The sequence below is a fragment of the Sebastes umbrosus genome, chromosome 2 (genome assembly GCF_015220745.1).
Source record: "Sebastes umbrosus isolate fSebUmb1 chromosome 2, fSebUmb1.pri, whole genome shotgun sequence".
Classification (NCBI taxonomy): Eukaryota; Metazoa; Chordata; class Actinopteri; order Perciformes; family Sebastidae; genus Sebastes; species Sebastes umbrosus.
Window position 1 is genome coordinate 9764752 of NC_051270.1, and position 15360 is coordinate 9780111.

General features: G+C 42.6%; 1 protein-coding gene across 1 annotated transcript in view; it reads left to right on the plus strand.

Moving 5' to 3' along the window:
* Positions 1-15360, plus strand: part of LOC119475717 (thrombospondin type-1 domain-containing protein 4-like) — a 46160-nt gene that overhangs the window by 1377 nt on the left and 29423 nt on the right. Inside the window, exons 4-7 of the mRNA XM_037748674.1 lie at positions 1106-1428; positions 2477-2912; positions 4006-4108; positions 6099-6235. Of these exons, the coding sequence (XP_037604602.1) occupies positions 1106-1428; positions 2477-2912; positions 4006-4108; positions 6099-6235 (999 nt within the window). The remainder of the gene's footprint in view (positions 1-1105; positions 1429-2476; positions 2913-4005; positions 4109-6098; positions 6236-15360) is intronic.

Sequence of the window (15360 nt, forward strand, 5' to 3'; positions counted from 1 at the left end):
CAGGCTAGCGGAACAATCTTCCAGTGAAAGATGGCATGCATGATCGTGTCTTGTTGGCATTGCCAAATGCCGCCCTAAGTGACTTTCATTCTTGCTTCTTCTGTCCCAGTAAGTGTAAACAGTGAGAGTGTTCCCAGGGGGGAAACTGACCTGGGTGCTAATCTGTTAACTTGTAACAAGAGCATGAGTGAAAAGTTCTGTTGATTGCAGTGAAACGGAGAGGGCTTATGTCAGCTGTCAGCAAACCACCTCTTGACCTCTGGAGCCATAGGAACCACATGGAAGAAACTAGTGGATGCACCTCTTGGATGAAGCTGACTGACAGATCAACTATCCAGTCAGCTTAGAGGGGGTCGGGGTTAGTCGGCTCCATGAGTTTCCACCGGGAGTCCAGCTGTGTGACCTATGGCTGACCTGGGAGATGACAGTGGGGTTGAGTTACAAAGGCTGAAGCAGGGTAAAAGAGGTGGGGGTGGTGTCTGAGGTCTCTCTGAATAGCTGCACAGGCTGATTGACAGGAGAAGAACTTCCTGCCAACTCTCCCCAGTGCTTCTGTATTCTCTTTCCATTCGCTAAAAGTCAAAGGCAGCTGAGCTTTTACTACGGCCATGTGTTTGCCCAGAGAGTTTGCTGTGAATGGAGACAAAGTGCTCCTTAAAGAGCAGGATTTCCACGCGGCTCCACGGATAAAGCCGACTTGGCACAGGGCTCCTCCTGGCAGGTTCCTCAAACAGAGAGTGCAGTGATCACTGCTAATATGTCCCTGGCAAAGTTGCACAGAGGGATAGAGTCAACAGTGAGAACTGCAGGTAGCCAATAAGGGAAAGGCCACTAACAGACACCCACTAATCAGCCAAATCAGGGCTTTATAGCCGTGAACAGTGGTCTGTTTCATGGACAGAGGTGGGAGGCGGAGGGGCAGGATAGTCATGTTGATGAGATGAGGTCACTGACTTGAGCTTTTATACGAGGCCGTGATCTGTGGAGATTAAAGTGTCGTTGATGGAGGCTTTCCATCAATCCTTGGCATTCACTTTGTGTGGTACTATCCCGCTTTTTTGCACTCTGTGGTGTTGCTAATCTTGGTTGTTTTATCTCCATACAGGTTACTCAGAGGGCAGAGCCTCAACAAGAGTTCAGGGCAGAGCATGGAGAGATTCAGGGCTCCTGGGGCGCCTGGGGGCCGTGGTCATCCTGCTCCCGGACCTGTGGGAGAGGGGTACAAGAGCAGAGCAGGCCCTGCCTGCCTGTTTACACTCCATCCCAATACCCCTCCAGAAGAGCTGGTGTTCCCCCACAGCAACCAGGCCATGTCATTTCAGCCCTGCGGCCAACAGTTCCTCTGCACCGCAATGCAGGCAGGTCCTCCAACAGCAGCAGTCGTGGAGATCTGAGGGCGGAGAAGGAGACGCGTCCTGGTGGACGGAGGTACTGTATCGTTCTGCACAGGGTGATGAGATTGATTGTGAGCTCCAAAACAAACTGAGGTGTTGAAATCGCTGTGCTTACAACTGGAATTGTCCAAGACTTGTGTGTTTTTTATTTATTTAGAGGAAATGTTTAGATACAGATGAGTGACAAAAGGAAACACCAGATAAAATGAATGAAAAAAACATGACAAATACAGATGCTTCCATAGTGGACACGAAGGGTCAATGCATGGTTTGATGTGTATTAAAATTATGTTTACATGTGGGAAAATCTTTAGGAAGAATGGTGTTCATCCTTCCAGTTGAGTTCCAGGCTTATCTATTATATATTTTATTGTAATTCATAATCATTTATTCAACCTGAGTGTTTAAGCACTGAAGAAGTACTGTGGAAAAAAAGCTGTCAAGGTCAATTGGCAGTAATTTGACTATCATGATGGTCAATGAAGAACTTTTTTTCAGTGTTTCTTGTCTTTGTCAATATCTGCAAGACCTTAAAGAGCCTGTACGGCTGTGCTGCATGCTGAGCAGCCTGGTCTAAAAGTGACTCTTTGGAGCCATCATTGTGGGCCATTTGATTGCCCTTCGGTGGAAAGCTAGTCTTTTATGGATGTAGTCAAAGGCTCGGCTTGTGCTTGGCAGCTTTGTGACCTCCTTCCTGTTGTGCTTGCCTTTAAACAAATAGCACTGACAGCTGAGTAATGGGGGGTCTGTTTGTGTTGGACTTTAAGGAGCCAAATAACGACAAAAGCTCCCAGAATTCTGCTACTGGGATCTGGACGGTTCTCAAAAGTCGTGGTTCGGATGAAGAACCTTGACAGTTAACTCAGCAAAAGAAGAAATTTAGCTAAAAGATAAAATAAAAGAAGGTGTGGATCCAAATATACCTCTGATGTACAATCTCTGGTTGGTTTTAGGAGATGATATTTTCTAGTTTTTCAATTCTGTGCTAGTTAGCAGGGACCTGTGTAGGTCTAGAGATGGTGATGACAAAAAGTACACAATCATTGGTTTAGTTGTTGATCTCCTCGTGTTTGTGTCTTCAGGAGGGTCACCCACATCACCCCGGGGCGGTATGGCTACGGGAGAGCTCCTTATGTTGCTCCATTGCAGACGGACACAGGCCAGGGCTCTGGGACGGCTCACCCCCACAGACAGAGACGCTCTCCTGCGGCTGATGCCCACCACCACCCAACCACTAGAGGCCACGGTGGCCACAGGTCAAACAACCTGGACATTTCCAGCAACCTCCATCGCTACAGCAGACCCTACATGCAGCCCAGGGCACAGCAGCCCAAAAATAACCAAGTCTGGGCCCCCCTATACCAGCCTGGTTCAGCCAACCAGGATCATGTCCAGCAGGAGCCACAGTCGAGCATCCAGACTTCTGGACCCCAGCGGCACCAAGAGAGACCCTACAACCCCCTGCCTAGTTCCTTCTGCACCGGGGAGCATGCTCACTACAGTATCTGCAACAGTAATGTATGCATATCTGCACCTTCTTATTAATTATTCTCAGCATGTTGACCAGGCATGGGCATTTAACAGATAACATCACTGATTTTGCTTCCTTTATATTTTTTGTTGATAAATCAGAGGATGGAAAAATACTATATCTATTCGCAAAGCATTGTGTGGTTCCAGGTGATACGAGACTGACTGACCAGCGAAGTAAAAAAGGGATGGATTGAAAGTTAAAATTTTTCAAATGAGGGGGAAACCCTACGCAGTCTTTTGCCGGTAAACTGGCAATAAAAAGACCCTCTTTCTCAAGTCCCCAGCCTCAAGCACATACATACAAAACAAAAATGAAGAGCTGCTTGGCACATGTAAATTGTGGGAGACTGTACAGGTTGCTTATTTACACAATGTTTGCGAATGAGCAAACTATTTCCTAACTTGCGAGCATTGACATGCCCACCGTGATGAGCAGGGAGGTGGTGGCCGAAGCGATTTGTTAGCTTCCAGTGGATCCTCACTATTATTCCTGTGCTGCATAGAACTCCATTTATGTCCAAAAAGCTATATGAAACAAAACATTTGTTAGGATTTAAAGCTATTATTACTTACACTAAATATTTCCCATTGGTCTACTAATATTGGTAAAGCTATTGGCTTAGCAAACCTTATCAGTTAAACCCCGGCTGTAAAGTGTGTGGATGGGCTTTGCTTATCTGATCCGAGGTTATGGAATCCATCCTGTGCATCAAAATAAATTCAAACAGTGTCTGGTTCTGTATATTGTCCCTGGTGTGCGATGACACAGATATTCAAGCTAAGTAAAGCAGACCGGGGGTTTGTTTAGACAAAGGAGGTATGGGGAGATGTCAGGGAGGTTGAGTTAACACTGGCGAGCCTTCATAAATACTGGAATCTAACTACTTTTGGCAAGAAACACTGAGCCACAGCGCAGGGTTTAAACTGTTAAAACAGAAAAGATCATCTGCAGCAGTCAATCAGTGGCTACAGAGCGTGACAATGAGAAATGGGAGCTTGCTGCAGTTACAAAAGGATTTACCTGTTGTGGAAAATTAATGTATATCTATCTGTGTGTGTGTGTCTGGTCCATCCTCAGGCCTGTCCTCCATCCAGCAGACACATCAGGGCTGTTCAGTGTTCTTCATACAACAACCAACCTTTCATGGGCAGATTGTACGAGTGGGAACCTTTCAATGAAGGTAGGTTATATATGTGGCTACAATATGTGCATACTGTATGTATATCTATGTGATATTATTTTGACTTTTGGTTAGACTAAGTTGCATGATTACATGAAATTGCTGTGGTATTTTTTTTCTCTGTGGACCCAGAGAAGAGTAACGTTAGCTGTTGTGCTGGTGACAGCTAACACTAATGGGGATTGCTCATTAGCACTAAACACAAAGTACAGAGTAGGTTGATGGGAATATCGTTAGCTTGGCTGATGTTTGATCATAAACTTAAGTAACGTTACTGGACAGATTGAAATGTTGACCTGATGATGGTTATTGTCACCAAGGTTTTTACAATTCATCCCGAGGGGGACATAAATGTGTGTGGTAATTTCAAGGTAATCCAGTAGACACTTCACTGTATAGTAAAAGTCTGGGGATCACCAAAGTCAGTAGGCTTCACCCTGCAATAACCATGAATGTACAAAATATCAGGGCATGGACTAAAGTGGTGGATTGGTTAAGAGACCGACATTGCCAGCCCTACAGCCACAACACTAGCATGGCTGGGTCAAAAAAGACAAAACAAGTAAAACGATAGAAAATTTGCTTAAGATGTGACAGAAAATGTGTAACCACAGGGGTCCTGCTTATATGTCTGTGATAATCAGGATCCTAACCTAAACAGTGCTGTAGGCTACACAATCTTAAGGTCACACACATTTCACAATTAATCACATTTTCACTGACAGTTACATCTTGAGCTGCCTGACCTATGACCCATATGAACTAAGGTGTGTTGTGATGTCAGCACTGCAGTATGTTACCTGTCTGAAGGCTCACTGATACATGTTCACCCATGCAAACTCACTAACCTTACTCACCTGAAGTATCCAGGCAACAGTCAAAACACCCCCTGAAATGTAATTTCTCTGAGAGCACAAATGGAAATAGCAGGCCAGGGCTGCAGATTAATATCCTGTCAAACACGTGTATTTGGAGATTTTGTCTTTGTGCTGCAGACCTTGACTGACGGGTAATGCAGATGTAAAGATTAAATAACCTCAGGTATATGTATGAGGTTAAGTCTGGATTGTTTGACACTCATCTTGAACAGTGCTTAAACGTACTACTCTTGTACATCTGTTTAAGAAATACCTTGCTTTTGGGCTTATAGTATATCTGATTGATAAAGCATCTGAAAGAAATGTAAAGAACAAAGATCAGGATCCTTTGAGTTTGCTCACTGCTATTTCTGTGTCATCAAATGATACAGGGAATCTTTAGTTGAAATCATAGAGCTGGTTTCAAACAAATATTTTGCATTTCAGGGATACGTTTTATTGTTTGTTTCGTCTAAATTGTGTGCTAGCATTTGATGCTCTGCCCAGTGGAATATTATGAATTTGTTCTTTCAAGTAATTGATAACTTAGCAGACACGTTCTAAATCATTCTGAATTTGTAAACCCCACTTATCTGTGACTTTATGGCACTTAACACACATTATTTCTAAACTGTTACCATTCACTGCAGTCTTCCAGCAGTGGTCGAGGCACAAAGCAACCAAAAAGCCCCAGGGTTAGATAGCAGACCCGTGCATTGGTTGCATTAGTAACGTGGTGACATAATGTGGCCCTATATGGCATGATTTGACTTTTCACTGACTGCTAATCTTTTGGGAAATGAAGTATTTGAGGGCTTGTGCTTGAATATTCTACAGAAAAAGTCTTGACATATATTTATAATCCTCATCGTTTGAATGTGCATTCACTGTGCTCTACAAATCCATCTATTCCTTAAATTTCACATGCCAAGTATTGAATTAAATGTGATTTTGTTTTTATTGAGACACATGATAGAAGTATTCTGTCTACACACTAGATGTAAAGAAGTAGATTGATTTGTGTTATGTGTTGTACATCATATGTTTATCATTGTCTTTTATCCACTTTTATCCCCAAAAATATGTCAGCAAAATCTTTTGGATTTGTCACAATCTCCTTAATCTCCTTTCAGTTCCTGGGGATCAGCATTGTGAACTCAATTGCCGGGCCATCGGGTTCAGGTTCTACGTGCAACAGTCAGAGAGGGTGATCGATGGGACACCATGTGGGCAGAATGATACTTCTCTCTGCGTGGCGGGAAAGTGTTCGGTAGGCCATTTCATATTCCCTTTTTTTTTTTTTTTTAGATTTAACCTTTTACTCACAAGCCAGAGTCTTTGCTTCCTTTATCCTATAACTGTCCCCATTTCTACCAGTTCCACGGTGTTTGCGAAGACGTATGCCAGAAAATAGTACATTCAGGTGCAGAAAATGCTGACATGAGCTTCATCAAGCTTTGTTTACCAACAGCGAGAGTGTGTGGCTGGTGTTGTTTTCACCTTGTGAATCTGTATGTGTGTCATCATGGCAAAATGTGGTCCTGGAGACACCTACTGTAGCGGGAACTACCACAGAGGCGGTTTTGAGTTCTTTGTTTATACGTCTGTCTGTGGACAGATATTTTCAATGCAATAGCATCACAACCGTACAAGATGCAGTCACAAAACTTAACTGATGCGTGGTTGAGAGTTTAAGTAGGAGGGTAGGAAGTGGGGAATGGGCCATAGGCCTGATTTGGCGTTGCTGATGGTGTGATCCCATTGCAAAAAGGTTTTATTAGTTGGCATTGTTGTTGCATCCTAACATCTTTTATGTTTTAATATCTGCAAATGAAAGTACAATTAATAAGAAGACATGAAGGATGTATAAAAATCCTGAAAGTTTGCTGTACTTGCAGCCAAAGTTATACACGTTGGACTTAACTTAAATGTCAATTCAATAGGGGATCACTTATTTCACCTAAATTTGCATCATCATTGAGCAGGTGGTCCAAATATTTTGGTAAAAACTTTATTTGGATATTTCATGCTGCAATTTTGGAATATGGTTCATGTTTGACATCGAGTCATTTGTCTGTTATATATGTCTCTATCAACTAAGTAAACCATGACCGTAACCTAACAATAACCCAACCTGAAGGTTTAATCCTAACCTAAACATGTTTTAAACTCAGTACACATTTAAGTGACACGTCATAGTCACTTGATTATAAGAACTGGACCCATCATCTCTAGTATGACCAAAATGTATTACACTTCAGGCAGTAGGTCTGGTGTAGTAATGTCTGTGACCAGCAGAAGGCAGCATGGCACCAGAGTGAGAGGTCTGCATAATGTGATGTGAAGTAGAGGTCAGGAGGAGGTTTCTTTCCTCTTGGACCAAAGCAAGAGACCTGGGATCTCAATGTATCTGTACATCATGTATTTGTACTTCTGACCCCGTATTTAATACACACCATGAAAACATACCTGAGCACAGAGTTGGAGAGACATAAGTCGCTGTGTGGGCTGTCTTATGGCTGGCTATGTATGTGTGCTGGATTCACTTTAACGTTCTTTTGATCAGGGTTTAACTAGAAGAAATATGTTGGATAAAGAGCTCATATCCAGTTGGTTATGCTGACCTCGCTCTGTTAACCCCGTGTATTTCCCATGCGCTGTAATCCAGCGACAGTCTCAACATTAAGATTTAATCAAGATAGAAAGCCCTCTGATCTCTCGTTTTGGCCTTGATCTCATTTCCACTGTTAACACACACGACATGGTGATCCTTCACGTGGGAAGGGTTGAATTATTATTAATAACTGAAACTAAATGTGATTTATGAGTCTAACACAAAAAGTATTGATCTGCAACTGTTAATCCTTTATTTTCCTGCTTCACAACGCTGGCTGATTATATGCGGATTCAAACTCATCAGGAGTTTTTCCAGGGACATTTTTTCTCATCATTCTTCCCACTGGGAGTTTCTCAGCTGTTCCAATCATTTGAACTGGAGATCCTCACATCTTCAAGCTCAAAGCAAAAGATGTCATTGCAAGCATATTGATTAAAAAAGACCTTAAGCTACACAGCCAGTCATCAGCATCAGCAGCATGGAGCAGGAAGGAATCACAGGAGTTGGCTGCTCGAGCAGATTGTTTGAAGTGTCAGTCATCATTGGTGCCTGTTTGAATCAGCTGACGGTCATCTGATTTGGTGCACTCTGCTTGACCTAACATGATACTCCATAACTTGTCAAAATACTATAATAACTGATGCGTCGAAATTTAACAAAACTTTTAAATGTAATACGTTCTAAATTCAAAATATATTTCAGTAACATAAAAGGTGTAACATATTTTTAGCCGTACTAACACCATGGATCTTTGGATGGCATATTCTGTTGGTCTACCACTTTGGCTACAACAACTGTGTGTTTCAGGGAGAAATGTCTCGTCACCTATTGGATGGAATGCTGTAAAATTTACTTAAGATATTTAAGGTCCTTGGAGGATAAATTTAAAACTCTGGTGATCCCTTAACCTTTTCTCTGGCGTCCATGGTGTAGACATAATTATTTTGCTCCAAGAACTACCATACCTAAGTACAAATGTCACAGAGCCGCTAGTATGGCTGGAGACTATAGACTATTGTCTATACTACAGGCTTGTTAAATGATGACATATTAATGACATAATAATATTGACTACAGTTATAATATTTAATAATAATAAATAAAAAAAGTATAAAATATATATATTTAAAGGTTCTTTATACGATGTCCAACGCATTAATATAGTATCAAACAACTAGATATAGAGGAGTAATGTCTACCTGAGCAGAGAATGAAGTCACTCTCCCTCTGTGTGTGTTGTAATCCGAACTTTTATCTCCTTTGTTGACATTGCCGCGCCGGCCGCGCATGCTTTTAGTGCATGTTTGTGTATGTGAGCGTGCCCCACTGGTTAGCTCATGGCCGCTGCTCTGCACTGAGCTCATACGGCGATTAAAGCTGATAACGCCATCCCGACTGACGGTGTTGTCGGAGAAATTTAGCGCCCACCCTCCAGTTCCCCCCCAGTTTAACACTGTTAGCTCTGTCAGCACTGTTACCGTTGTTTCCATTGTTAGCACCGTTAGCTGTGAGTAGCCAGCTCAGCCTTCGCCATGTTGAGAGCTGTGCGGCGGCAATAGAAATGCTCCCAATCGAGCATTTAGCACCTTTAAATTACACCTTCTAATGTATATTTGCCAGTCAGACAGGGACTATTTTATATCAAGTTTAGCTATAATTTTAGACCAATTTTGAGGGACATTGTATCACACTCTGACATGTCACATCGTTCAGCTATTAGCTGAAGTTAGATTGTCAGTGGCTAACCTTTAGGCTGTAGTGTCTGTAGCTGCTCCAGCAGACACGGTCCATGTGGAATAAGTGCACTGTTTTGATGTGGCCTTGCTGGCTTCCAGCTCTGCCCAGGAGCCAACCAGCTGCTGTGCTCAGTGGATGAGGATGGAATACAGCAAAAAGCAGTCCAGTGTATGTGTTAACTCTTTGATGGCCTCTAGCACTGGAATTGCAGGAATATCATATCATCAGTATTTTGAAAGGTGCGTTTGAATCGTGAGTGGGCACATTTGCTGAATTCTCTGGCGAAAGTCAAGTTGCACGAGTGAATTTTACAAGTGGGTCATTTTACATACCAGATTGTATTTTACATGTTTCACACATGGCTTCTGGTTCCAGTTGTTTCTCTGTGGAAAGCCCAGTTGTAGTGGAAACTAGACTGTTTAATCCTTTTCTGACCTGATGAACACAATGACAGACCAAGATGGATATTATATTTTGGTTCACATGGAAAAGCTGTTATGGAAAAAGCATGACATTTGATTCATCTTTGTGTGGTTGTTATAGCAAAACCCCCTTTACAGTTCTGGTTTTTGTTTGAATGCCCACATTTCACTGTTCTCTTTGTCACATTTCCTACACAAACTGCACATGTTCTTTTACCTCAAACTATTTTCGTTAGCTATTTTCCAGACCAGTAACAGTGACAAGATTAAAACTAAAAAAATACAAAGTGCAATAAACTAAACGTGTCTATTTAAGTCCCAACTAACTCAACTAAAACGCTTCTATACTATAGATCGATCGGTATCTCACACACAGCTACTGTACAAGCTGGTGCACCGACCCCAAGGCACTGAGAAGTGATACTACCAGATACTCGAATGCCTGTGATTCAGATCAGAGCCAAACCATACAATAATGTCTTTCTAATTATTGAAAGGGAGGGGATCCAGCGGGTCAGAGCCTGTCCTTGCATAGCACAGAGATACCGCAGCACATATTTTTGGAAGCTCAAAACACATTGATGACATTGTCAAGAAACACACTTAAAATAGACATGATCTAGTATACCTGATAAGATCTTGAATGAATCTTAAATTAAGAATTCCAGTATGTTATTTCCATGGCCCAGGAAAGTTCAATCAATGTCTTTTAACATGAGCTACTCTCTCTCAAAGCCAGAAACCAGAGTCTCAAACCTGTGATGTCATCGGGTATAAAGTCTGGAGCTGCTCCATAGACAATAAATGGGAGGCTGATTTTGTGGACCCACAGAATGTTTGTTTTCTTTTTGTTTATACCCAAATAAGCTTTATTCTATTGTAGAGCTCTCAGTTGTGAAACAGAAAATGTAACAATATACTCAGATCATCTAGAACATCTCTTTCTGTTCATTGTCTCTGGAGCAGCTCCACACTTTATACCCTATATGACATCACAAGTTTGAGTTTCAGCACTCTAGTTTTTGGATTTGGGAGGAGAGTTGTTCATTTACTAATATTTTAGTAAAGTCCTAGACCATAGGAATAACATGTATGAATTTTAAAAATGGGTGTAGTTCCCCTTTTAAGTTTTAAATTTCAACTGTCACATAGCATCCCCTTTTTATATATTTTAAATCCTCAATTTGTGGACTATTACATTGCAGAAGTAGAGATTATTGCCTTGGCTTGCAGTTTGTTTTTAACCAGACTTGTAGGCTATTTTTTGTCATGTAGACTGTCTACAGAAGGTAGACCTCTAGAGCTGTGTTTAATAAAAGCTGAGGAGCTGCATGTGTGTGTCAGCAGGGGAGGGGAGTGTTAAAATGTATGCAAACTGAGCACGTATTGTATGAATATTTATTATATGAACATGGTGAGATAGTGTTCCTACACCTTTATACAGACGCACACACGTGTGCACACTTTCATATCGCATATGTGTGACTACTTTTTAATTAGTAACGTTTGTGAAATGACAGAGGTGAATGAATTGAGAGAAAAGGAACATTGTGATGAGCTATAGGTTGAAGCTACATTATATACCCACACAAAATAGCAGCTCACTGTTCCCTGTGTGAGGTACAGTATTTTACTTTTTGGAGTGTCTGGAGGTAATTTTAGTTTTGGCTTTCATATCGGCCCCATTGCGGCTCTTTGCTGCAGTTTGTGGCAATGAACCCACTTTTAGATACTTAATCACGATGATGAAAAATTAATTCAAAACATTTGGACTGTACTCTTGTTTTAGAGGGAAATGTGGTTCAATTATGTTGTTATTTTAACTTTCCGTACAAACCAAACCACAGAGGTTGTGTGCTTGTTGTGTGGTGACGCACTGCTGCTGATTACAGAGGAAACGCTGTCTCCTACCACACAGCCCACAGTTTGTGTGGTCCCCGATGCTTCTCCCTGACACCTTTCATGCTGCATGAATAACAACCCAGCTCTGTCCATTTGACCTTTGGCTCCTGGTGCCACTGCAGGTGTCCATCTCAGATTTCTGAATCTGACACAGTTACACCCTCAAATTGGCCTGTTAGAGACAGACTCACGTCTATCTAACTAATGAGGCAAATGAAGGTCTTTTAAGGTTCGTACCCCGTAGTTTTGGACTGCTACATCTTTTGTCTCATAGGACTGATGTGATTTCCTCTTCCTCCTTTCATTCTCACTGCCTGGATTGTTGCCAGGCCTCAATTAACTGCTGTATTCACACCTCAATGCTTGTCCTGCAAACTGCAAAGTGAACTTTAAATGTTATCATATACTGTATAATGTTAGTTTCAAAATATGTTATTTATTTCCTGCATTATATCATGTGTTGTGTATAAACTAAGGAGGAAAACGCTACGTAATTTTAGTGAAATTATAGGACTATGATTGAACATGATTTTTGTGTTATGTCGAGTATATTTCATATCCTTTGATCAGTTTCTTTAGGATCACCATTTGTCTTTTAAAAGTGGAAACGCTGAACATTTCTTATGAATCACATGTGTATACGAACACGTTGAAACAGCCAGCTCTGAGGCACTGAAACCCCCCTGAATGCGGTTACTCATTTCAGATGAACAGTGAAAGAAAGATCCCTTTATGGTGGGAATTCCATTCAGCTGCGACTTCTCTCTTTATACCACGGAAGGGCATTTGAGAAGGGTGTGTGTATTTTTAAAGGCCGATCACTGACCACACACTCCTCTGCCGGCGGTGGTGGGCCCATCTGAGGGTAAAAATCTATGCAGCTTGCACCACTCTAGACCCAGTAGTGGGTTTACTTTGCACTAGCCTACTTCCTGCTGCTCTTCCCAGTTAGGTGGGAGACGATGATGAAAGAACGGGAAAAGCAGTTATGAAAGCTAAAGTTGAAATCTGGTTTGATACATGTGGATGGTAAATGTGCCAAATATAGCATTGCAGTAGTGAAACATTGCAGACAGATTTCTTGCATGGATTTTGACGTATCGTTCTTAATAAAGTTGACAGATAGAATGAGGCTATACGTCCGACCCAGCGCAGTGTCGAGGTCTCAGCCACAGTCTTCCTCTCTGACTGGCATGTTTCCCAGCACCCAGAGCGCGGCTCAGGCCCAAACTCATCAAACAACATCCTGGGCCACTCCTCACGTCTCTCGTCTGACAGCTGCATCTGTTTTATGCATTCCCCGCTGTGGTGGACAGACAGACTTGTTAAAAGGGGGATGAGTGCTCTGATATACAGCCTGCCTGGTGAAGACTAGTGGAGATACCTCAATCCCATCTCTGTCACGACAAGCCCCAGCTGCACGCTCACGGGGTGTTCCCCACCATTACCCACGGCAGATGGTTATGGATTCATGTCAGCAGAGCCTGTCGTCAGCTATTGGACATATGCAGTAACAGTTATGATGGGTATTTGCTGAGGAAAGATGCTGTCTTTACAGTTAGTATCAGTCTAGGGATTTTTACGCATACTGCATTACTTTCTAAATGTATGACTCGTTTTAACCATGCGAGCATTGTGGAACTAGCGACGGCAGGTGTCTGTGTGTGTGTGTGGGGGGTAAATAGGCCAATTAAGTGACACTCCCACTGCGCCGCACAACCCTTTGCTGCCACGCCGGATTTGGGGTGAATGCAGCTAAATGTTGCGTTCACACTACGAGCAACAAAATGACCAGCGTGGCCAGCTAGATGGTTGGCGAGTCGCCGTTGAAGTGTTGATGTAATTATGTCGTTAAATAGCTCTGGATACTTATTGAAACAAAAACATATGATTGATTGCCGCTTCACTGCATCGCTGGATCTCTGAAAAAGTTGAGACCAGCGCAACTTTATTTGTAGCGCGTCACGCCCGTCACGCAGCGACAAGTGTCGGGCGTCAGCTTGTAGCTTCATTTCACAGGCTTCCATTAAAAATGGCTTGTAGAGTGTTGCGGTGTTGCTCGTATTGTGAATACAGCATTAGTGCAAGCAGTGTCTCAGGGTCAGCGATAGCGCAGAAACCATGTACCACTGTATCCTACTTAATCACACTGGTTAGAGTTGCTGTCAAGAGGGCTTGAATATGAGAATTCCAGTCGGAGGACAGTGAAGACAAATGGTGTTTGAGGAGTTAAGATGGGAAGGAGATGACAGATTGATGTCTTAGTTAAGCCTAAACTTCCTGGATCTTGTCGGGCCCTGCTGTCCCCCCTACCGGCTCTCACTGGCCCACGTCGGCCCTGTGCGACCTGTGCAACTCCGGTTGGCTTGAGTGCTCTGGGTTCGGGGGTCAGACACTTGTTCTGCACCGCCACACCTCTGTTGGGCTCTGATACAGCTCATAAAGTCTTTCTTCGGGAGACAGGGGAGTGTTTAACCTTGTGAGTGGGGCCTCCTTCAAGCTGTGAAAAAGCAAAGTGTCTGCATTTGATGGGATCTCCATTTGATGTGTTTCCAACACACTGCTAGTTCCTCTGTTTATATCCTGTCTTTTTGATTTGGTGTGTTCATTTCCTCCCCAGTCAAGCCTTAATTTGCTCTTAGTCCTGTTTGCTAATTCACAAAAAATGTGAACTAGTTTAAATGAATGTTTGTATGAGGGACAGTCATTACTTTCAGGCGTTTTGGTAGACAGGCTGGTTATATTTTCATGGTACCACATGGGACTAAAGGGGACTGCAGGAAGAGTACAAGACAGCCAGTGTTCAGCTCTGTGTTGAACTTCCATTTCCTGGTCGTATTCTGGCAGTTCAGTACAACAACAGCTGGGCCAGCGCATTCAAATATCGGTGTCAGCAGAAATAAAGAAAGTATTTGCACAATCAGATTCATACACTTTTCCTATCCTTGCTCTTAGTCTAAAGCCCTGTTTCCACCACAGGAACTTTCCCCTGGAACTATAGGAACCTTTTGAGGAACTAATTGTGTTTCGACCGCAGCGACTTGGGTCTAAATTAAGGCCTGGGAACATTTTACAGGGCCTTTTTACCCCTCAAAAAGGCCCTGGTCGGGGGTTTGAACTTTCTGAAAGTACTGGAACTTTCGAGGTGGAGTTTGCAGGAATGACCGTTGCTGATTGATAAAACGCTTACAGCCCCTCTGCTTCAACGGCTTCAACTCGTGTACTGCTTCATTCATAAACAAGGAAGTATTCTAGTATCAATTTAGGACCATTTTCACTAGATTATGCGCAAATGAAGGACGTTTATGCCCAAATGTGGCAAAAAATGGAAATAGTGCATAGCTGACTGAGGTGTGGAAGATTTTTTTAAATACTCTATATTTGTTATTATTGGTATTTTGTCCTGCTGTATCCACCGAAATGCTATTCTGTGCTTTTCCATTCTCACAGTGTGGCACTCTTCAGCCCTGCCTTGCCATGATCATTATGCATCTCCCTCACAGTGTGCTGACTCATGATATCATGATGGATGTGTTCAATATGTGTGGTTCTGTGTGGAGACTGTGACTAAGCAGGTGGACAGATGATAGCTGATAAGATGGATGGATGATAGCGATTTGGGGACAGTTGATGTATTGGTGATCAACGTGGCTGACACACAACAGGTTGAACTCGGCAGTTGAGCGTGTTTCAAGGGCAGAGAGAAGCAGCGAGTCA